Genomic DNA, 24,890 nt, shown 5'->3' on the forward strand with positions numbered 1-24,890 from the left:
AGGAACAAAGAGTATAAGTAATTTTCTTAAGCCCACCGCTAAGTAAGCTAGAATTCAAACTCTAAATTCTTGGCAACAGAAACCATACTCTTGGTCTTGAACCCTTCACTCTTCTGCTTCTTACAATTCTCCATCAGGGAGATGGTATTAAAGAATATTAAAATGTCAGAAAAATGCAAATTATTTTCTAATTTTGTACGGAAACTATTACTTTTTAAGTGGTCTTTTGATTGCGTAGACTGGTCCTCCTGGACATATTTAAAGAGAAGTAGCAAGCATTTAGGGTCAATATAAAAATTCATTACTTTTCTTTAAGAATATCTGTGGTCTATTAGCTTAGTGGTGCTAACGAGGCCAGGGCCATAACGTCAAACCCCATATGTGCCAATTAATTTCAAAAATAAAAGCTTTTCCACAGCCAGAGACTGTACCCTTAACTCTGACCAGCTGTCATACAAATGCATGGCTGGCGGTCAAAGGGATACACGGACTACAAATGGTGTAGCTCAAACCCAGACCCACTCAAAGCAATGGTAATGGTGTGTATCTTGGAGTGCCCACAACTATACACTCCCTTCTGTAATCAGAAAGGCAGTATCAGTAGGCTGGCAAAAGGCAGCTGGTCAAGGTTTAGAAGCCTATAGATTCTTATTTGTCCCATCTGACTTACAATAAAGGGCAACTAAGAACTGACCTACTCCCTACTCCCTTGTTCTCACACCCAAGAGAGTGAGAGAATGTAAAGATAAGAACAGTCAGCTGGTCCTTCCTTGCAAGGAAAAATGGCAATATGCTTGCATGAGGCGTGTGCTCTTTTGGCCAGATGACCTTTGTGTATTTAGTCATGCCTGAGCTTCCGTTCCATCCCTGAGGGGTTGAAACCCAGTTTAAAACAAAACAAAGCAAAGCAAAGTGTAAGTAGGTAGACTCTCCTATCTTTGGGGGCAAACAGAAACTCTTTAGAGAAGATAAAGGACGCTAAATATTCTTTGGTCACTACTTAAATCCAAGGCACTCCTTTCTTGAATAGCACCTAATCCTAGTTCATTACTACCTGGACTCTGAGTCTGTTAAAGTTAGAAGTCATTTACTTTGACAAAATCCCCTTGTTTATAGACAAGGACATTGTGACCAAGAAAGTTTAAATGCCTGCCAAAGTCATACAGCTAATGAGTGACAGGTCTAGGAGCAGTTTTCCAAGCACTCTATTTCAAATGAAAGAAGCCTGAGTTAATAATAATACCTAGATCTAGGAAGGTTGTGGCAATCAATAACAATGAAATTCCATGCAAAGTTTCACTTAAACTCCATAAAGCAGTATGTTTTAACACATAAGAATGTCCTTAGTTTATTCAGACTGTTCTTAATAAAGTATGTTTTACATAAGCTATAAATCTAGAATAGCTGAAAGGGGATCTAACTTTCTTTTCTAATTGATTTACTTCTCCTTTTTCCCAGACCAATGAGGTAAAGCATATACAATTTATTTAAGGGACTGTTTATAGACTCTTTAAAAAGGACCCCAGAAACTTTCTTTCTTTTGGTTGTTCTTAATTAAAACCATCCAAGATGGTTAGTTGTCTGTCAATTTTTTAAGTATCGCCAAAGAGAGAAATTCCACAAGCCCCTAAAGTACATGTTAAAATGGTTAATCATCATGACTGTCAAGAAATTACATCTATGGCGAGCTTAACATCTTCATTTTTACTTGAAGCTTGTTTCCTCTTGCTATGTTTCATGCAAAATGAGGTTATAATAAGCCCTCCTCTATGAGGGCTCCATCAATCTGACGAGATAATATCTAGCTCTTTCCCGATGTGCCACTTCATTACGCCACCATTTTTCTCAAAGGACTGTGAGAGCACAAGACTGGCTGATACCTTCTCTTACTATGATGCATAGGGAAGAATTAGTAATTAGCTCATCATTGGAACTTTCATTTCATAAAATGTCTGGGGAAGCTGCATTAATTATAGAGGAACTGTTCCACTTATGTTGGAAAAATTGTTCACAAAACAGATAATCTAGAAGGTTGCTTCCACTGTGTTGTAGTGGAGCTTGTGCTTGCAGAGAAATAGGAGCTCATCCACACACTGAGTCAGTCCATACGAAGTAAACATTAATTTTTTTTTCAAATTCAGAACTGTTCTGTTTCTAATACGTTAAGAAAACTCCCCTTGTTAAACATTCTGACCCTTGAAAAAGATAAATACGGAGCCAATTTTCTTTCAGATGTTCAAATTTCAAATGCAGATCAGAAACTGTTTTCCACTATTAAAAAAAGAAAACAACACTATTAAAAAAAAGAAAACAACAACAAAACTATACTTTCAAAATGGATTTGAAGCAGTTTAGAATAAAAGGCACATCCACAATAAAACGTTGAAAATAAGGGTAAAAACAATGAAAAAAGTCAACTGACAGAGGGTAGAGGTGAGGAGGAAGACTGCTTTCCTCTAAAAAGTATCTCAAAGACTATAAATGCTTAGAGCTGATTTCTCCACACACACTAAATCTCAGGGGACAAAAAGGAAACTCAATAAAATTGGTTGACAACAGTTAATGCCTGTTAGAATAATTGGCTCAGACACAAAACAGACCATCAGTGAGGCTTGGGGACAACCAAACTGCAGCTTCTAAGTCATTGTTAGTATATGCTGTATTCAGTTGAATAAAAGAAAAGCAGTTTTATCCAATAGTTGAGTAAACAGGAGATACAAATTACCCAAAGTACTTGACAAATCTAATTCTTTATGGTTCTGAAGACTAGATCCCAAATAAGTAATTTCATTCCATTCAATTGGATTCAAGTGGATTCAATTCAATTTAAGCTTGTCAGTTCAGTGATCAAATATGAGACTGTACTATATCAGCCAGGCATTGAGCTAGATACTGGGATTCAATGGTAAATAAATCTAGTCTTTGGCATCAAGGAGCCCATTGAGAGGGTAGATCCTGGCTAGGTGATTTCAAATGGGACAAAATATTCAGGAAAAGCATAAAGGATTATATCTATTCTCCTATGATTATGACACTTGATAATACTTATGTGTGTTTTTTAACCTCCTAACTAGACTATGAGTTCCTGGACATATACTCACTCTGACATATAAGCATATGATCCACTGATGTTTTGGATTAAAGAATGTAAAGGGGCTAACTTCTCTTGGGCAAAAAGGATTGTCTGGTTAACTAGAAAGGTAACAAGAATACTTTTGTTCATGAGGCTCTATGTCAGATAAGTCATGGAATTGTATAAGGCAGAATTTATGAAACATGGTCTCAATGACAATACTGACAATAATCACAATTCATGAAACCACTTTCTATCCAAAGTCATACTCTAAACACCAAGAGTTGCTATATATAACCTTTCAGTTTCAAGTTAATATAATGGAATTTAAAAACATTTCCTAAAATTTGATCATTGTAGTAACAGTAAAAACACCTTTTTGGTGTCTTGAAATTGGTTTCCATCATAAATGTCCAATACTGTCTGAGTGCACATGTATCAATATTATACGGTTACTTGGGACCAAATGATTATTTCCATTCCCATTTTTCATCATCTAATGCAAACATTGCAGGCATCAAATAATCCAGTTTCCTTGCACTGTGCATGGAAATTTTGGAACATGTCAAGTTAAACAAGACAATTGATCCTGGCACATAACAGAAGAAAATTGTTGGCTTGCTATTACCTTGATCCTTGGCTCAGAGGAAATTGCACAAATAGATTACCAAGGCAAAAAAGTCCTCTTTGGAATAATAGGTGGGAATTATTCATTTTTTTAAATATGTGAATCAGTAGCAGCAAAGTAAAGAATAATGGCAACCCACCATTGGGTGATGTTGATATAGAACATTTGCCTTTCACTGTATATTTCAAAGGCAAAAAAAAAAAGTCTGCTATTTGAAACGTACCCACCCAATGAACTTATTCATTTGCTCTATAACAGAGAACTGGATAGAATTGCTTTAATGACAGAAAAATAAGTGAATTCACTCTTTTAAACCATTAGCTGGAAACAGAGGGGGCGTTTGCCCATGCAAGTAGTAAAAAGCACTTCTCATTCTCTGTCACTAGTTGTTTAAAGACTATTTGTTGCCAACTCTATAGTGAGTACAAATCACCAGTCCTCCATCAGCCTCTCCCTTCCTATCTCGCAGGCTCATCCCAGACTGCTGTATTCAGGCCCCTCCCCCTAGTCTCTCTCTCTCTCTCTCTCTCTCTCTCTGTCTCTCTCTCTCTCATTCTGTCTCTCTCTCTCTCTCTCTCACACACACACACACACACACACACGCACATGGGCACACACCACCTTCCCTGGGAAGAAGATGAGAGAGACTTGAAGTGTGTGAGTCATCAGAGGAGCTATTCAAAGCTGAGTGGGCAACTGAGGTAAGCTGTCTACACTCGAGTGGTAATGAACCTCTAAGAATGATTCATGCTCACTGAGGACCTGAACATCAGTTTCCTGGAACTTTCTAAAATTCCAAATAATTAATAGACTGAACAACTGGCTTTAAATCTTTCACTGCCCTCTAATATACAATGAGATGGACGCCTCCAAGGTAGATTCTGCAGGTGCTCAGTTCTCCCAGGCAATGTGTTGATTTATGTTTGTGTTTGTTATTTGCAAACATTGACTTGGCCGTCCATTTTTTATTGGCTGTCAAGTTTTTAATCACCTGAGACGTACTTATGGGATAAGTAACCCCATACTTGTCAGAAACCCTTTTCCAGATGGAGTTGTCACCAGAGAGCCCTGGAGTAATGCTAAATCACAGGAAGGCAATCACAAAAAGTCAAGGTTGATTTGCATAGAGGACACATTAATATGGCATTTCCGTTTGCATTTTAGAGAGCGCCTGTGTTTTTGCCAATGTGCCTTTGAGCAAAGTTCACCTTCTGTCCCTGGTGATGTCACAGTGCATGGATACATACGGTCTGTGCCCCCTTACTCCTTTTTCTGAGTCCACCTCACTATTTTACTCCAACTTACCCAAGCACTTAAAACAGGCCTATACATTTCTGCCTTGTGTTTAGATGTGCACCCCCGGGTCTCAGACACCAAAACCTGATCCCCCCCAGTTCATTTTGTCCCTTCCTCTCACTGAAGGGGAAGGAATAGTGAGGGCAGAGCACAATGATTTCAGGAAAGCCCAGCAGGAAGTACTTAAGGACCAACTGCCAGGAAGAAAATTCCATCCTAAATCTGCAGGACCTGCCTCAGCTCCTCCTCCTGCCTCACCTTCATAAGGTGAGGAGTCTCAGTGGCAGGACGGCCTCCAGCTGAGGGCTGTCACTCAGCCATTCACACTCTCTGTAGTTAGGAAGCCACCGAGTGGCGGGGGGTGGGGGGGATGGGGGGGTGGGCTTGTACTTACTGAAGTAGAACCCCCTGTCTCCGCACACGAACTGAAGAGCGTCCACCAGCTCAGCCCCGCAGAGCGTCTCAGGCCCAGCTGTGGCGGGGCTGGGGAAGGTGAGCAAGCACAGTGCCAGGTAGAAGAGGTGCGAGGAGGACACGGTGTGCATCTTCACCTGCCAACAAACCACAAGGGATGGTCACCTTCCCTCCTTGGTCCTCACGAGGCCGTGGGGCACCTCCCCTCAGCCTCCCATCCCTGCCAGGGTCAGAGCCACCCAGCACAGGGGTGCAGAGCGTAGGCTGCGGGTGGTGTGGACCAAACGTGCCCTGGCACCCGACGACATTAGCACTGAGGACTCCCCTGAGCCCCTTCTTTGCACAGTCCCATTGCAATTCAATGAGAGATCCTAAACATTTACTCTGTAAATGAAAGATGTCATTATTGCCGTGGAATCCCACCCCACTCAGAGATCCTGGTAAACCTTTTGAATTTATCACAGGTTAAACTGCGCTCAGTCCAGATTGGGGGCCAAATACGTTTTATTAATGTAAATTTTCTAAAGACTGGCCACCCACAGATGGCATTTGTGTTCGATATGACCAGAATATTAAGTTAACCAGAACGTCGTTCCCTGGCTGCTGATTGAAGATAATTTACTGTGGATAAGAAAGGATTTGTGAAAATACTATATGTCGTTACTGGGTTTTTTGTTTTGTTTTGTTTTGTTTTGATTTTTGCTTTTCACCTGATGAGAGAGAGAAACAGAGACACAGAGAAAGACAGAGAGACAGAGAAACGTCTTACCTGGGGAATATCAGCAGTCAACACAACCACAAGTGGAGGTAAGAAAAAAATAGAAACAGGAAAAGTAGGATTTAGGCATGAAATTGGCTTGAGCTAAGTAGGCACTACACCTTTTCTACACGAAAGCCCTCTGAGTCAAATGCAATATCAAATCCACATATGTGGAGAGATTGCCCTCCGTGAACAGGGCATTGGATTCAAAACTTGCAAAAGAATTTTTTTTTTTTTGTCACAGGAATTCTGATTTCATGTCTTAGAGGTTCTTACGTGTCACTGTACCTATTTTATAGCAGAATACTCTGAGAGCCCCCGGTTGGCTTACTTAGCTGATGACTGATAGCCACAGGGCTGCCTGGCTGAAAGCTAAATTTCTGTGGCTCGGGGCCCCATCCTCTCTCAAAGTAGTAGAAACAATGCCAAGGTGATCACTGACTCTCCCACATCGCTACTTATGGCACAAAGACGGGGTTTCTTCTAGGAAGCCTCCCAAGGCGAGTGGCTGCAGTGGCCTTGGAAGAGTCACCGGCAAGATACAAGTGAGGGGCTCTATCCAAAGGGCCTTGGAGTTACACTGAAAGCGGGCACTGTAAGGAGAGGCTTCTCCAGTTCTTGGGGTCATGGCCAGCCCGTCCAGCCCCCATCCCTTTTGGAGAAACAGACTCAGTCATTTGCCTTCCTTGCCCTCCATGAACTCTCAACTTAATAGCTCTTTACCTCTGTGGCAGAGTTTGCTCCATCGTTTTAATTAAGATTTCTATGTTTGTGGCCAGATCTTCAGCTCACACATTGGGAGGAAAAAAAACAAAACAACAACCTTAAAACTCCTGATTCTTGTTAACACAACGTAAATGTTTAGTTAATGCTTGTAAAACATTTTAAGATGAAAAGTGCCTTCTATTTGCAAATCATCATAAATAATGGACATAAAGTAGAAGAGGAGGTGAAAGCTCACCTGGACACCTCTTCCACGTTCTCGGGAGGAGCTCTGCCTGGAGACCCTGCACTCCCACATAGCCAAAGCCACCAGGATTGCTGGAGACAGGGTCTCATCCAACCTGTATTTTTCTTAGTTATCAAATAATTGGTGGAGTTTTTTCCCCCTTCAATATTCTCAGTGGAAATCTCAACGGTTTCAACCTGTCTGGACCTCAATGCCTTTTTCGGAAGAGCAAACTCCGAACTGATCTTATAGAACATATCCCACACTCTGGCAATTGGCCTGTTCTAGAGTGCAGGCTACACTACCAACTTTATTTCTCTGTCCCTCCCTTCTTTTTGAGTTCACAGCGATGCTGAAGACCAAGCACCTGCACCTGGACATGGCTTGAGGTTCTACAGTTCTCGTGAAATCCAGTGGAAAAGTGGATTAGTGAATGGAGAACTTCGTGAGATGTCAAAACTATATATTTTTTAAATAGCTATTTCTGGCGTAACACCTGTAAGTTCAACAATACATATAGATCTCTAGCATTTCAGAATATAAGATTTATTTTTTATGGTTTTTTTTTCTTTTTCCTTTCCTTTCCTTTCCTTTCCTTTCCTTTCCTTTCCTTTCCTTTCCTTTCCTTTTCTTTCCTTTCCTTTTTTTTTTTTTTCTGAGTTCTGTTTTTAGATAAATATCAGCACTTACAGTTCTAGGATGAGAGAGAACCTCCACTGCATTTCCCTTTAGTTCAGGGAGCAGTCCGGTACACCCACAAAGAACCAGAGAATTCTGTCGCATTATGTTCCCCAAAAGAAAACAATAACAAACTTGCTTAGGGGTTAAAAGTTTGAAACAAGTGGCCCCATATGTCCATCTTCTTCTTGGTCTTTTATTTTGCCAAACACAAAAGAAACAAAGAGAAAGAAAGGAAAGATAGAAAGGAAGGAAGAACCAAAAAGAGAAGAGAGAGAGAGAGAAGAAAAAAGAATTCAGAACAATCCCTCTCAGAAATCATTCACAAATTCACAATTTAAAAGACCTTTCTTTTTTTTTTTTATCTTAAATAAATGGAATATCAATTGATTCCAGATGTCTGGGCTACAATGAAAATGCCCAGCAAAATTCGAGGGCAATAGTCATAAGAAAATACTCACTGTAGGTGTAACCATTTTTTGTTTGTTCCAGATCTTTTACAGCAGGTCAGGGTGGGTATTATGAGGCTGATGTGAATAGAAAACTGAGGACTTAAAAACATGTGCTGCCTTGTGGGTGGGGTTTGTGAAAGCATCTAGTTACATTTGGACACCCAGGCAGGTATGCCATTAGCCTGAGTAAATTGCCTTTTGTCCATTCAAACAATGAACAAATTGCACAGCTGGGATTTGAGTCCATCTGCCCCCCAACCCCTGATCCCCCCAATCACAGCACCGGTTTCCATTGTGTGCCTATGGTAGCCGGTAGCTGCCTGGGACAGTGACCCTAATGAGGCTCCCTCCAGTCCTCTGTCTTTACACCCTTCCCCAGATTCGAACACTCCCAAACATGTCGAGACTCAGTACAATCAGCTTGCGCGTCCCGCCTCTAGGCAGGACACCTTTACCTACTGAATTACATCTGGAGGAACCGGCGGCTCCCTCCAGCCACTTCTATCTCCAGGTACTGGGGGGGAGAAGTAACGGCATTGCTAGCTCTACTTTTGAAAAGTTCAACACACACAGCACGAAAAGTTCATTCGGAGACATTTTTCCAAACTTGTAGTTAATGCAGAGATGACACTCAACAACCCCTTTTATGGTCGTCTAAGTAGGGAGACAAAAACCTTAGCTGCCGGACCACATAGTATATTACAGACACGGTACAGGTCGAATGTGTTTATATATGGACTTCGCTGCTTGTAAAAGCAAGGCAGCCAGCATGTGTCTCGGCACCTGGAGGGCAGCAGAATCAGGTGCCTGACAAACATGTATTCTTAACTCCTAAGCCACTTATTTGACTAAGAAAGTCCTAGTGGTGGAGTATTTGAAAGCAGCGAATGAATCCTGTACTGAGTGGCAGGGAGGTTTTATGAATCGAGCTCTTAGGCAATTGCATCGAGGAGCCAGTGACAGCGGCTTAAAAATGCTTGCAAATTGGAAAAACACAAGTCTTGAAGGATATAATTTTGCTGAGAATGGAAACTTGAACTAGGGCCAGTGATTGGAAACGAGAAGTTGGCATGAACGGCAGCAGCCAAATTTACCTAAAGAGACTTCACAGCACCGAGTATAAAATCAGAGTTTTACAACATGAAACCCCAAGTCCAAACTTCGCCCACGAAAGCCCTCTTCAGAGGAAAAAAATTGTACATGCAGTTGCTAGAAAGTTTCCGCTTTCCGTATATACAGCATGCATTTGTTAAATTATCCAAATATCTTGCAGGGACAGCAAGAGTTGTCAAGTTCTTTTTCAGAAGAACAAATTAAACTTCGCTCTAACTTTGACTCCCTGAGCATAAGTGCAGAGAGTTCTGGGACCTTAGCTCCAGAGATCATATTTAAAAGCTTTAATATCATCTCAAAGGTAACTCTTCATATGTGGCTTGCCTTATAATAAAAAGTCCTGACAAGTTACACACACACACACATGCACGCACAGACACAGACACACACACACAAACATGGTCTTAAAAATAAAACATCTGCACCTGCAAAAAAAAAATTTGAAAGTTCATATCCACGCTCTATAGCCCTTAACCATCGATAGGATTTAAAGGAATCTTCTATAATGATACCACTGAAGCCCTGCAGAAGTGGAGGATTTAGCATAAGTACCTTGCAATAGTTTCTACTCATACAGATATCTGTGCAAAGGCACCCCTCTCCCGGAGCTAATTTTTCAGATCCCACAGAATTGCATATTCAGCAATTTATAAATAACTCCCAGTTCCGAAACAATGAAAATTCTAAAGTGAATAACATTTCTAGGTAGAAGAAGCAAACAGTCCACAATTTAAAGAAAATTCCCCCAATGACTTCAAAGAGTAAGAAATATTTACCTTCAAGAAATCACAAAAGCAGCACTTAAATAATTGGGTTGGAAGACTGCTGATTTTTCCCATTGCTTCTGAAGTGCAAAGTCTGGAAATGAATTGGTTAGCAGGAATAATGAGGCAAAAAGAAATCCAGAGAGATGGGAGATGTTGAGAGCAATGTCACATTTCAATTTTGAGGACTTTATTCCATTGCGCAGGCTCTATCTGCTCTGAATTTAGCAGTGACAGTGAGATTTAGCAAACAGAAGAGGGATTTAGAGAAAATCCTCACATTTATCTACAAAACACAGACACTGTAGACAGGAAACAGCTGGGGGAACATTTGCCTTCTCTCTCTCTCCCTCTTCTGGCAAAGTTATCGAGTAAGGACTTTTTTGGGCATGGTGACAAATAACATCATACCTTTGCATTTTAAAACTAGAGCACAGAAGCATTTTTTTCCCTTAAAAGAATGTGTGTTAGTGACAGGGTTCGCAGACATTAATATACGGATGCTGCCATAGAAAATAAGGATCCGTCCTCTGATTAACTTTCTCCTGGGCACGGAGAAACACACATCTGCTAATACACCTTACCAGTATTAAAGGAACACACAGTGGAGGATGGGTGAGCGTTTTCATATTCTAGAGCAAATGCAAAATTAGAAAAAAAAAACAGAAATGAAGAAAAAACCCATCTCAAGCAAACCCTACAGGTTTAACTCTGAAATGACCGGGGTGAAGTAGGTTGAAAGACAGCACCGGGGTGACCCCTTGTCCTACTTGCCAAGCAAGGAGAATGATCTCATTTCCTAGAACCTAGGAAAGGGGCAGGCAGCGTTGCAATTGGCTCCCTTTAGGACTGTCTCATGGTTTTTTGCCCGCGACAGGGCAAAGACTTTGCTGAACTGTAAAACCAACTGAAAAAATAATTTTTTTTTCTTTCCTTTCTCTCCTAGGCTTCCTATCACCCGCCCCCACCCCCCGCCCCGGGGGAAGGGCACCTGAGGGGCAAACTATTTTTCCATTGTTCATGTTTTTCTGCATAGCTTGAACATGTGTGTGTGTGTGTGTGTGTGTGTGTGTGTGGTGTGTTTTCTTTCTCCAATTTTTGTGTATTCTAAATAACACCAGCTGGCTAGCAATAGCCTCTCAAGGGTTATGATGTCATTCAAATCCCTCAACTGGATGAGTGGCCGGCAACATGGTCCAAGCCAGCTGTTTTGCTATTTATAATGTATACTTGCCTTTGCCATTGAGAATCAAGTTCTGATCTTTTGTCAATACGGTTTGTACCAATTGCTCTTCGGTTTTGCGAGATAGTAGATAAGAAAGTGGATTATGAAATGAGGTTGCAAAAGCCCAGATCAGACATAACACTTTCCCTAGATGTCTATCCAAGCTTGGTTTCCCAGGGCGGGTGGAAATAACCTGGACTTTGCATTTCTCTCCATGATTCTCATGGGGACTCGATGAGACTGATGCAACAATTAAAAACAGAGGCCTGCTGGATACCTTAGTCTGGACCTTCATGTTGTCCTGTGGCCAGAAAACTGAGTGCAGAGTTAAGTGCCTTCAAAGGAAAACCTGGTTGGTTTTGAAAGGGAGCTGCATTTGCTTGCATCTTCTGTGTAGTAGTTAATAACTTGTGCAATGTTTACCTTCCAAAAAGAAGGATTAGAAATCTGGAGTTCTGTTGTTTCAGAACAACATTCTGGTGCATTTCATTCCGTCGCATTGAGTGAATGTCTACTATGTGCCCAACAACATGCACCACAGTCAAGGCCCTGCAAGGGCTTTCAGCAGAGCCAGAGGACAATGTTCCTGTCATGTGGTGGGTATGGACTCTTTTAAAAACACAAACAGTGCACAATGAAAGGGAATAAGAGACTCTCCAGAAAGACAGGGAAGTGAAACTCTTTTGAAAATCCAAAATGAGGGATGTGTCACAAGAACATGTAGGGCACGAGGCTGGGAAGTTTCGGGAGATGTGATTTGACCTGTAGAGTACACAAGTACGCATTGTCAAGAGGTGGCCTGGGAGGCAGCTCCAGGTAGGTGGGCAATTCTTGCCCCTAAAGAGCAATTCAAACCTTCCTTTAATGAGCTCCCCTTCCTGCAGTTACTATATGACTTGATACATCAAGCATCTTCTCTGCCACCTCTGTGGATTACGCCCTTTGTGAAAAACAAAGTCCATGCTTTCATGAACTTTGAGGACGTCGATTGCGTTAACCCAAAGACCTATTCCTATTTCCCAGGTAGAGAGAACTGCATTTTCCGAGCGTGCGGTCCGGGGTTGGCTAGAGTCTTGGCACAAAGGGCCCTGCTCCACCGCTGGGCACCATCACAGGTGAAGGCCAGGATGTTCTCCTGCCATCTTAACGGATTTTAATCTTGCCAAGATATCCTCGAAGCTTACTGCATTTCTGTAAGGCCGTGGCCTGATCTGACATCTGCCCCTGGGATGCAGTGTGCATGGGTTGCCTGTTCCCCAACCATCCTGTGTGAAAGGCTCTTTGGGATACAGAGCACACACTGTACCATCAGACACTGCACTCCTGCCATATCGACATGCCGATTCCCAGCCTCTTGGCTTTATAACCCCAATTACCCTTAAAGGATAATTGGGCTTTAATTTATGTCCCAGTTTTTATGTCACAATCAAAGAAAACTGAAATTTCAGGGAGTCGTAATTATCATCAGCTGTGCTGTGGCAACATTCCGATGTGAGCTCTCAGTTTCCAATAGGGAAAGCAATTTCCTGAAGTGATTATTGTCGACTCCAATAGGGAAAACGGTCTGTATTTCTGGGTAGGGCAAGCCAGCGACAGAGCAGGGCAATAATTCCTAGAGAAATGGCCATTTTCTTGGCTAATTCCAGGAGTCAGTCTGAAAGGGAAAGGGGCAATAAATGTGCCACATGATTACCTTTTAATAACTGAGGGCTGTACCTGTTTAGGAGAAAAAGAAAGGAGATGTATCTGTTACTACACAGACCAGGGTGGTAATAAATCTAAGCCCAGGAAAAGTCCGGGTCAGTAGTCTCAGGGGATGAGGAACGTGCAGGGTCAGTCTAAAATTACTAAATGAGGGCAGCCCCGGTGGCCCAGCGGTTTAGCACCGCCTTTAGCCCGGGCGTGATCCTAGAGTTCCAGGATCGAGTCCACGTCGGGCTCCCTGCATGGAGCCTGCTTCTTCCTCTGCCTCTCTCTCTCTCTCTCTCTCTCTCTCTCTCTCTCTGTGCCTCTCATGAAAAATAAAATAAAATCTTAAAAAAAAAAATAAAATTACTAAATGATTATGTCGTCTCCTGCCTGGAACAATCTAATGGTTGGGTATGGGAATCATGTGCCACCAAAATAGCTAACTGCAAGGATGCACTCATCATGAGAACATCCACTCCTGGAAACTCAGAGATTCACAGTTTCACCTTTTGCGTGTGTAATGCCTATGTGATATAAATAACTCTCCCCTAAAGCGGTCTTCTTGAGTAGCATATTTGCATAAAGCTGCCGCCTCAGAAGACTTCTGACACCTTTCTTTAAAAAAAATAAAAATAAAAAAAAAGAAGGTTGTTCATCTCCTTAGAGAACAGGCTGATTGAGACTCACAGAACTGGGTGAGCAAGGCCCAGTCTTGTCTTTGTGCTCCAGCCGCATTCCCAGCGCTTGGCCTGCCCACCACAGGGGAGCTCACCCAGGAGGCAATCCTATATCCACGTACAAGGGGCCTTGCTTACCATGTGGCTCATGAACGTCTTAGCTGACTCTCAAGAAGAGCTCAGAGTGGATATTTAGTGGGAAGGAGACTTTGGGATCAGATAAAGGGTGAGTTCTAAGGTGCTAGGGCCACCCACCAGTCAAGGAACTCAGGCAAGTCCGGGATGTACATCTTGGATGGTGATTTGTAGGGACAGTCGGTCTGGGAGTGTGTTCTGCAGTGTTTGACATCCAGGGCTTGTCGATTCAGAACGTAAAAGTCAGAGAAAAAAGAAAAAAAAAAAAAAAAGCCGGAGACCTCAAAAATACAACATGCGGCCCACAAGGGCACCCATGTCAGCTCGGAGAGATCTACTGGGAAGGAGCTCTGTCATTCCTCAGAAAGATCTCCCGCTCACAGATGCTGCTTGAAATGCGTAAAGGAGCATTTTCCCCACAGCTAGGGATACCAGCAAGAGGGAGAAGAGGTCTTCTCACTAAATAAATCAGTGCTTCCTTTGCAACATCACACTTGGACCTTATTTCTTCTAAAATGTTAGAAGGACCGATGCTGAAAACGGTCAGAAGTGCAACTGCTGTGGTTTGGGGAGCAGAAGAGCTCTGGGTCACGGCAAAGAACGGGTCAGTGCAGGGCCGAGGGCGCTTCGGGGTGGGGGAGCCTGGGGCTGAACGACAGTGAGGAGGGAGGCTCCATCCCAAGCGCCCAAATACGCACTTTCTTTCGGAATCGAAAACTGTGCGCGCCGCCTAGTGGCCCCGCGGGTGGCCGCCCGCTCCTGGCCTGCCCCGCGCCCGCGCCCTTGGAGGAGCCCCGGGTGCAGACACCCAAGCCGCCCTCCTCTCATCTTTACATCTGTCGGAAATCAATAAGCTGCGTGTTCGATTCGCTGCGATTCAAAAAAACAAAAACAAAAACAAAACAAAACAAGCAAACAAAAACAACAAAAAAAAGGGGGGGGGGGGAGGGAGCTCAGGGGAGAAAAGATGACTGTCAGCGAGGGCAATACTGTCTTCCCCGTGCCTGCAGTTGCAAAGCGGAGCTGTTGGTTTGGGTCCAAACCGTTTTGTTGATTTAATCAAAGTCTGGAAAATAAGTGATGATACCAGTAAGCTATTTCTAAGTGCAAACTATGGTAGACTCTCTTGAGAGTGAATAGGGAAATGAGGAGGGGAGCATTGATGGATAGAAAAATGAGTAGTTCAATGAAACAAATTTAGGGCCTTGCACGTGGGTCTCCGTTCCAGTCTCCCTATCTGCTCTGTGCTCACCAGTGCTCAGAATGTGGGCTTTTATGCGAACGGTCAAAGACAGGGCATCAAAGAATCACACAGGTGTGGAAGCGGCTTCGTGTGCAATTCTTTCCACCCTGGTAACAGGGAGAAAAATCCCATTTGGGCACTAGCAACATGTCTTCCGTGCTCCTCCAACACTGATCTTCCGGTCTGATGACAACAATCAAAAAAACAAAAACCATGGACCTTAAATCCAAAGTCTTTGCATGCAGTGGTTTTATCCAGAATTTACCTGTTTTCTTTGCATGGTATTTATTTTTAGGGATAACTTTTTATTTAGGGCAAGTGATGCTCTTTTTGAGGTAGATAGTTTAAAGCTCAGTTTTAGAATCTAACTTAGTATGTAACTCTTAAAAAATCGATTTAAGAAAAAAAATTAAGTAAATACTATTACAGATGGCCAACAGTTATGACCAAAAAGAAAAAAAAAAGTGTAATTGGTATTTGAATGTCTAGTGTTTGGGAATCACTGTTGTAGAACATGCCACGTGTTGGGGAGGAAAGTACATAGCCACAACAAAGAAGCAGGGAACAAAGACCCTGCATATAAAAAATACCACCATATAAATGTATTCATTATGTTTCTTGATAATTTAAATACCCTCTGAGCTCACGCTCATTTTTATTCTAGTCTTTCATAGAGCTTAGAAGTGTTGAAAAAGGTTTGGGGGAGTGAGTAGCAGTTGCATTAGGTCTTGAGGCATGAGGTCATTTCCAAGATGATGAGAAAATAGTAAAGGCTGTTCTGGGTAGAAGCAACAGTATGGACAAAGTTGTGTAAGAATGAGGAGGTTCCCAGCGTTGGGGCAATGTGGGCAATGAGGCTGTAGCTGGGCTCTCAGATTCCTGCACTCTGGAGGCCCTTTGGTCTTTCCCTTTCCTCATCAGTTAGCCTGTGCTTAGCTGGAAGACTGGAAAACAGTCTTAATTTGCTCACGATCCCCTTGTATAAAAATATTTGTGTGTAGCTGAATTTGTGATGTACTCTGAGAATGGCATCGTGCCTCAAGATATGTATGGAACAACAGACCTGGGTTATGTTACAACATCAGTTAGTTTGAGAGAAAGGCTAGGTAAGAACTGAGATGTCTACTGGTCACCTGATGGTCTTGCCAGAGTTTCCATTTTGAAAGATTAAGTTGTGTTTCTACTTTGGTAAGTAGATTTTAATGGAAAAATGAAATAATTATGCTTGAAAAAGATTTTGCACACTGAAGGTTGAAGCAAAAAGGTGTTGTTTCTGGTGAGCCTGAATTTCCTAGGAAGACTAGTTCATCAGAGCATCCCACTCTTCATGTGGGTCAGTTAGGGAAGTTTTGCTGTGTTCTTTGACAGCAGGAAACACAGCCTCCAGCCTTAATTCTTTACATAAAGAAGTCTGCTAGGGAACATTTCAGACTACTTCCTGTTAGGGTTCCCTGCATGAATCGCGGTTTGAGTAATCAATTGAAGAGAAGATACAGACTCCAGGGGAGCAATTGGTAATGATCCATGTGGTAAATATGTACCCATGATGACTGTACCATATCCTCTGCCAAGCACAGACCCTTGATCATGGAGGGAAAGTAGGCTGTGAACACATTGCAGGCACTCAGCTATGTCTACAACACTTTGCTCCTTTTTACAACGCCTGGTGTAGTCCTCGGCTTCTTCCAGAGCTCAAAATAAATATTTAAACACAGTTGTATTGATCAGAATTCTCCAGAGAAACAGAACAAATAGGATCAATTGATTGATCTCTCTCTTTCTATCTAAGTTTATTTTAAGGAATTGACACACATGAACATGGAGGCTTAGCAAAATCTGCAGGATGGGCCAGCAGGCTGGAGGCTCAGGGAAGAGCTACAGTTTGAATCCAAAGGTGATCTGCTGGTAGAATTGTCTCTTCTTCCAGGGAGGCATTCAACTAATTAGAGGAGGCCTACCTACTTCATAGAGAATAATCAGCTTTTAATCAAAGTCTACTGGTTTAAATGTTAATTTCATCTAAAACTTACCTTCACAGAAACATCTAGAATGTGACCAAATATCTAGGGACTGAGGCCTAGCCAAGTTGACATATGTATTAACCATTATATCACTGATTCACTCACTAGCCCTCCCTCACTAAAATTAAGCAATAATAATATCACCTTTTCCCAGTTTCAGAAAAGAAAACTCAAGTTAATGCATTATATTTTCCAATTCTAAGCTTTCCCTCCATATATTTTTCTTAAGCCTTTGACTCCTGTACTCACTATTCCCTAATAATTGATAGAAGGAAGTCACAGGGCACTTGCCTTGGCTATGTCATCACATTTTATAAAGATGCTGCTCATTGATGTCAAAAAACCCCGTTTTTTTTTTTTTTTCTACCACTAAGGGAAACAAGTGTGCATATAACACACATGTACACACTCATACACCTTAAACACATGCACATAATCACACACATAAACATCTGTGCTTAATTTCTCTAGATAATAAGAAATGGATTCATCTCTTTATTTAAAAAATAGCTGTTTAGATCACTGGAGAGAAGTTTCAGTCTCATGGTGGTGTTTGGGTAGGGTGATGTCTTCCCTTTTGGCAAAATGGGGAGAGAAGTTTCCTACAAGCTTCTGCCTCCAGAAACTGACTCCATGCCTGGCTTTATGGAGGGTGATGGCCCTTTCAGTAGCTGGACAAGTGATTTTAACTGTCTTCTTAATGCTTTTCTGTATTTTCCAATTACCATTATGTTCTATATTCAGCAGGTATTACTTTTACAGTCAGGAGGAATCTAAAAAGATATTAAAAACATCATTGATAGGTGCTATCTGTCCTTAGTTTTGACTGAATATGTAGCATATATGTGTGCTTGAGTGGATGCCCATCTAGTCATTCAGTTTACCTTTGCGAATCTTTTGAACTTCTCTGATTACTTGGTCTTGGCTTGTATATATGCTTGCTCACCAAACCTCACCCTCGTTCTTCCGCCTTCCATCATAATGTTTAAAAAAGCTCAGCCTCTTCCTCTCAATTTGCCCAGCACTGTTCTAGATTGGATCAATGAATTCCTGGAATATGTCATGGGCTTCTTCACAGTCCTCCTTCAGGTCAACCTAGCCAGTCCAGGTTTCTGAAGTCATCCTCCTCCGATCCCATGCTCATATGTTTCATGCCTCCTCAGAGTCCATTGGCCATGTCTATATCTCTCTCCTCCCATTCAAAATGCCCCCTTCTTGAGCAGCGTCCTCTCTTACTGATGCCCATCATGGCTTCTTCATAACCTGCTGTTGTTTACCAGCATATCCCTAGCCTCAGCATAATGCTTGATTTTTAATGGGTTCAATATATATTTGTTAATTAATAATAATAATCACAAGCTTTATTGAGTATATGTTATATTCAATTCTTTACTTCATGTAACTTTAATTGTCTCAAGTCTCACATACCTCAATGAAATGCTTTATTTCCATTTTCATTTCAAAGTGTCTGGTGCAGTTCTTGGAACATAATCGGATTCTCAAAAATATTTGTTGGAGGAATGAGGAGAAAATTGAGTTAGGAGAATGTAATGATTTGCTTAATGTCCCATAGCGGGTAAGCTACTGAGCCAGGATTCAAATTCAAGCTGGTCTAATACAAAACACTATACGATTTACACATCTTTAGTAGCTGGATGATCCTTTTCAGTATTTTTGTGTGTGTGTGACCACTCTATCCCCTTCGTAAAATGTTGTGCTTTCATTGCTGCTCAATGAAGGGATAATTAATTCTAAACATGGATTTAGAGCAATTGTAATAGTGATTTCCAAAATAGCTAAAAATTTTTAGAGATGAACCCTTTGGGCAGAGTTTGACTACAGCCATGTTTGGAGTATTTTAGGAGAAATTAGCAAAGAAAGATTATGCTTACTTCCAGCCTGAGCTACTGCCTCAGAAACAGAGAGAAGAAAACAGGTCCCTATAGATTTTTCACTACTATACTCCCTCTAATAAAACAAAGTAACCAAAGTTGCTTAAAGAGACAATTACTCTCAAGAAGTAAAAGGTACAAGAGCTCAAGACAAAAATTCAGGCAGAGCTTGCCTCAGAAGCCACTTATATTCCTCCAATTGTAATAAGAACAGGGGACAGATTTTCTGAGATGTAGATGTGGGCAGCTGCAGTAAAGCAACTCCCTGTCAAGCATCTATCTACTGAATCTTACTCTGATTTATATAAACTGTGTTTCAATGAGACATAAACACCTTAACATTTCCTATCTAAGGGTAATTTATGGTCAAGTTCGTAGACTCTTAGAGGTTAGGGCAAACAAGCCCAGGGCGGCTAGAGGGTTCTCAGAAAGTTGTTACTTTACCTGCCTGGCAATTCCCAAATGGAGCTCAGGATGGATTAGGGACAGTTCCTGAAGTCTTACTGACTTTTCTCAATTCAAAATAGGATGGTTTGACTAGACTGTATGCTCACTAACTAGAATTTTGGCCTTTTACTCCCAGTTATGCTTTGTGTTTGTTTACATCCTCTTGTCTTTCTGCTCTTTTCCTGGCTAATGAATACTAGCTGAACTAGTTCCCTTTAATCAACTGCTCTCTGGCTTTCCGTCCCTGATTCTTCACGAGGAAGATGGTGACTTCAGATTTGGATCCTGCTGAGGCTAGATCATTGCCAATCCAACTGGCAGGCCCTTCCCTGCTTGGGTTCCCATCAAGGTAGCTATCCCATATCCTGGAATGGCCAGCTTCTCTGCAAGATGCCAAGGCTGTTAAACTCACTCCATTACTTTGGAAAGCAAGAGACATCCAGAGGTATTTGTAGCATTCGCAGGGTTTGGAGAGAGGCTGGGGCCGCTGAGGGAGGGCATCTGTTTTTCCCAAAAGGCTATCTAGGTTAAGTTTTCCAACACCTGAACTTCTCCTACCCACTCACTTTTGTGGATTTTTCAGATAAAGCAAATGTTGTCAAACCAGACAATTTGCCAGGTGTTGCCCCCATGGACAGCCTCAGTGGGGCAAGTGGCTCTTGTGACCCAAATCTGACCAATTCTTAGGACCCAAACACGAAATAGACAAAACATGAAACCCAACGTTTGTGGGGAATGAAGGGAATCTTTTCAGTGGGAGAGAAGAACCAAGAACAGATGCTAAGTGTAGTCAGGAATAACCAGACAATAGCAATTGTCAGCATTTAGCACCAAGGGTGATAAATTTGCTTTTTTTTTTTTTTTTGCAGTTTATACATAATAATTCCACAGGATCTTCATTGAGTCCTTCTGAAAACTTTTAGCAGCAACCATGCTGCCAAACATGCCAAACCCAGGGCTGTGTTATCCTACACCAAAGGGATTGTCTTTATGAAAGTAAAGGGCATTTCTGAAACATGGGACTAGAAGATGCAACTCCTTAGTTGGGCCATTCCAGCCACCCACACTGAAGCTGGAGTCACCCCAAACTGGAGACAACATTCTGCTATAACTACTCAACTCTGCTGCCTTAGTTAGTAGTTAACTACTAAAATATGCTTACATAGCTTAGTGTCAGGAAAATGGGCCGTTTGTCCAGAAAATGAGCAAGAAACTCCAGGGCACGGCTGACATGGGTACCCTAAGTTACAGCATCACTTTGAATGAGACTCTTATTTACTTTTTAAAGTAAATATCATGTGGCAAAATCCTGCCTTATACAAACCAGCTGAAGTGTGTGATGTAACCATGTTAACACGTTTTTATAGTCTTGGAAGAACGCAACAGGATTGGGTCTATCAGTAATCATGTAAAGAAGCCGAGTATACATTCCAGATGTTCATTATGTCCCAATCATCTGCTGGGAGCAAAGTGGAGGCTTTTTCCCTACCCGGGAAGTCTGATTTTAGTAACTGAGACAGAGACACACTTGAAATATGATATGTGTGGAATTATAATGCTAAATCCCATAGTTCCAGTTAAGTAAGTGTATGTGTGCAAAACAAAACAAACATGTAAAAAGCAGTGGGAAAAAAGAGAAAAAGAAAAGAAAGAGCAAGCAAAAGCGATACTGAAGGATCTTTCCTCTGAGACCTTTCCTAGTTTAGCCTCACAGCGCCATGCTCCTTTCCACCATCAAACAGAATCTTTGCTGGCAAGGTCTGGGGCATGGGATGCAAATGCAGATGGAGATCACCTTGACTGTATCACTGAGTAACCAACCTTCATTAAATCAGACCTTTCAATGTCCTGCATGATCAGAGTAAGAGGCTTTTATTTGTGGTGTTGCTAAAATTTCAAAATCTCCTCCAAAAGGAGAAATTCTAAGCAACCTCTACAGTGTCTTCTTAAAAAGTATTTAGACTTTTAGACTGTAGATATCCACTTGACAATGTTCTCTGTCCTGGAGGGTAATGTTTTGAATCACAGTAATTTTTTTTAAAGTTATTATGAAATTAATACAACTTCCAAGCCTTTTGCAGTTCAGCCTGAACTGATCTTTGCAAACAAATGTACCTCTTGTTACATAACTTCATATGTCCCTTGGGCCAAATTAGACTACTTGCTATACTCTAGACATGTTTGCCCTATTTGTCCCTGTAGCCCTTACTGAAGTATCTTTATGCTTACCTCAACCCTAGCACTTTGGGCTTGAAAATTCTGGCACATTTTCCACCCACCCTTCCTTAATCCTCCTGGCATTTCTTCCGCACCCTCCTTACCCCTGCACTAGCTAGACATGTTAACTCATCCCTATAAGCTCCTATATCACTTCATGCCCTTCTCCTCTTGTATGCATTTATGTAGACATAAAGATACTTATTTGTATATTTATTCCTTCATTCATAAAGTGGTAATTGAGCATAATAGGCAACATATGAAAAAGTGGAAATACAACCTGTATCCTACTAGCTGTATTCTTCTATCCAGTACCTAGATTAAATTGATTGTGTCACTGACTCACTTTGAAAAAAAAAAAAAAAAAGGCCTCCTAGAAGCACAAAGGGAAAGTATGCTGTGGGTTTTAACTAAACAACATGAACCCAAAGTAACTTTAAAAAAAAATGCAGATAGAAATAGATTGGACTCAAGAGATGGTAGATAATTTAAATTTGAAACAATATTAGAAACATAAGCATCTATAGGTAGTTCTTTAAAAAATTGAACATATAGAAATCACCTGTTATAATAGTCATGGTGACAAGACACAATAAAAACCAAAATCTCAAGTTGCGTGAACCTTTTAACTAGCAGAATAAGTTTAGTGCTGTAGGTTGAATCAAATGTCCTCCTCATCTGAAATTGTAGTTTCTACATATTGAAAACACAGAGTTAGGAAACAAATACTCAAATGTTCTTGAAAAACGAACAAGCAAATGGATTAAGAATGAATCTTAATCTACCTAAATGCGACAGATAAAGGTTTTATCTACCTAAATGCGACAGATAAAGGTTTTACTGTATTTGCCATGGGCCACATAAGGTTTTATCATGCCTCTTCGGTGACATTACTTGAACACAGTAAGTTTTCCAAAGCCATATGTGTGGTCTACAGTCTCCACAGAGCAGATGGCTCTCCAGTATTTGCATCTCAGTTGGTGCCCTCCCAGCCATTATTCCCAGCCCAAATCCCTAAGCCTCAAAGGCCAGGAGCTCAAAATCAACCATTCTGACCATATTCTCTTTCTGTGTTGGCATCAAGCATGTGATATCCACCACACCAAGTCCTGATTCTAGAGAGGTACTGGGTATGGCTCTAATTGAATGCAGTGAGTATTCATGGAACCTCTGCTATGTGCCCAGCTCCTCTGGTAGGCACAATAGGAACACAAAGGAGGACAAGACATGATCTATGACCTTGAGGAGCTTGCTATCTTGCTTAAGAGACCCTACACACACAACAAATATTAGAGATGATATAATCATGAAGTATCGAACTGAGCATGTGATCATTTTCTAGGTCATGTAATTATGGTTAAGTGTTTATTGCTATGATAAGCAGGGAGTGGAGAATGGGCCCTTTACCTTGACTAGCAATCATACTTCATTTTCCTTATCTGTTTACTCACTTCCTCTTGTGGATGGCTGTTTTCATTTTCTCTTCTCTCCCAGATTCTCTACCACCTCTGCCCACATCCTCACTTGTAGGTGAAGACCTTACTTTCTGTTTCATCAAAAATATAGAAGCATCACAAGAGACTTACTGCAAGGTCCTCCCACAGTACACTTGTATCCACTCATTTTTTGTTACCACATATATTATTTTCTTTCTCGTTAGTAGGTGTAAATATCCATGCTCCAAGTTGAGGCTAATCACCATTTGCATCTCCTCTTGCCTATTCAAGGACCTCACCCCAGAAATTCTTCCCCTCTCTCCTGTATTCTCAATTAAACCTCCCTCCTACATCATTCTCACCAGCACAGAAATATGCTGACCCTTCTCCCATCTTGATTCTACCTTCCTAACCAGCTAACACTTCATTTGCTCTCCTTCTTTTTACCACAAACATTGTTTTGTTGAACTTTTTCCCACTGAATTAAAAAAATATATATATTGTTACATGGAGCAGGGAAAAATCACAGTTTATCAGTGGTAAGAGTTTCTAAAGGTCTGATTCCAACTGGATAGAAATGAAGTATTTTCCATAGGTTAAAAAAAAAAAGCACTTCTCAAAAGTAGGTACGATAAAAAGAAAATTGGAATAAAAATAAGGGCTTGTGTATTGTAAAGTGACTTCATAGCCAATATTCTAGCAAAAGGGTTATAGTATCCGTAGGCTTGAGTTTCTTCATGCAGCTATGATTTCTTGGAGTTCATAAACATGTAGAACACTTTGGTGAATTAGATACTGCTGCTTATGTAACTGAATTATAACCCAGCAATTGCACTGTTGGGGATTTACCCCAAAGATACAAATGCAATGAAACGCCGGGACACCTGCACCCCGATGTTTATAGCAGCAATGGCCATGATAGCCAAACTGTGGAAGGAGCCTCGGTGTCCAACGAAAGATGAATGGATAAAGAAGATGTGGTTTATGTATACAATGGAATATTACTCAGCTATTAGAAATGACAAATACCCACCATTTGCTTCAACGTGGATGGAACTGGAGGGTATTATGCTGAGTGAAGTAAGTCAGTCGGAGAAGGACAAACATTATATGTTCTCATTCATTTGGGGAATATAAATAATAGTGAAAGGGAATATAAGGGAAGGGAGAAGAAATGTGTGGGAAATATCAGAAAGGGAGACAGAACGTAAAGACTGCTAACTCTGGGAAACGAACTAGGGGTGGTAGAAGGGGAGGAGGGCGGGGGGTGGGAGTGAATGGGTGACGGGCACTGGGGGTTATTCTGTATGTTAGTAAATTGAACACCAATAAAAAATAAATTAAAAAAAAAAGAATTATAACCATGACAATTTTAGTTTATTGGCAGCAAATAATTTACTCTCATAGAACAGCACCAAAATTGTGTTAGATGTAAGTGCATAGCTATTTGAGAAAACTCATGGAAAATAAGAATAGACAAAACTCAACTGGTAAATTGCCAAGACAGTTTCTAAAACAGCCAGTCTGTAGACATCTAGATGAAGCACATGAACCATTTGATAAATACACACTTATTATCAGCCTCAGAGACAGGCTAATCAATGTCATCTTACTACCAAGTATTTGAAAACTTGTATGGCAAATACAGAAAATCATGACCTCCTTCCCTCTTTATAATCAAATCTTATTACTTGACGTCATAGAAGAAGCTACAGAAATGCAAATGCAACACTTAAAATAATTTATGCATGTTTTTGTCGGGGTGGAGGGAGGTGGGGTGG

At 41.3% G+C, this 24,890-nt stretch overlaps 1 protein-coding gene across 5 annotated transcripts in view; it reads right to left on the minus strand.

Annotated features, from left to right (window-relative positions):
- Positions 1 to 10,472, minus strand: part of IGF1 (insulin like growth factor 1) — a 75,068-nt gene extending 64,596 nt beyond the window's left edge. For 2 of the 5 annotated variants that reach the window (XM_077846110.1, XM_077846108.1), the window contains exons 1-2: positions 10,140 to 10,472; positions 5,392 to 5,548 (exon numbers count right to left, since the gene is read on the minus strand). In XM_077846110.1, the coding sequence (XP_077702236.1) occupies positions 5,392 to 5,548; positions 10,140 to 10,202 (220 nt within the window). In that variant the 5' untranslated portion in view covers positions 10,203 to 10,472. Of the gene's footprint in view, positions 1 to 5,391; positions 5,549 to 8,259; positions 8,351 to 10,139 lie in introns of those variants that run through there. The other 3 variants (XM_077846112.1, XM_077846109.1, XM_077846111.1) reach the window with 2 other exon arrangements.
- Positions 10,473 to 24,890: the final 14,418 nt, after the last annotated feature.

This window comes from Canis aureus, chromosome 13 (genome assembly GCF_053574225.1).
Source record: "Canis aureus isolate CA01 chromosome 13, VMU_Caureus_v.1.0, whole genome shotgun sequence".
Lineage (NCBI taxonomy): Eukaryota > Metazoa > Chordata > Mammalia > Carnivora > Canidae > Canis > Canis aureus.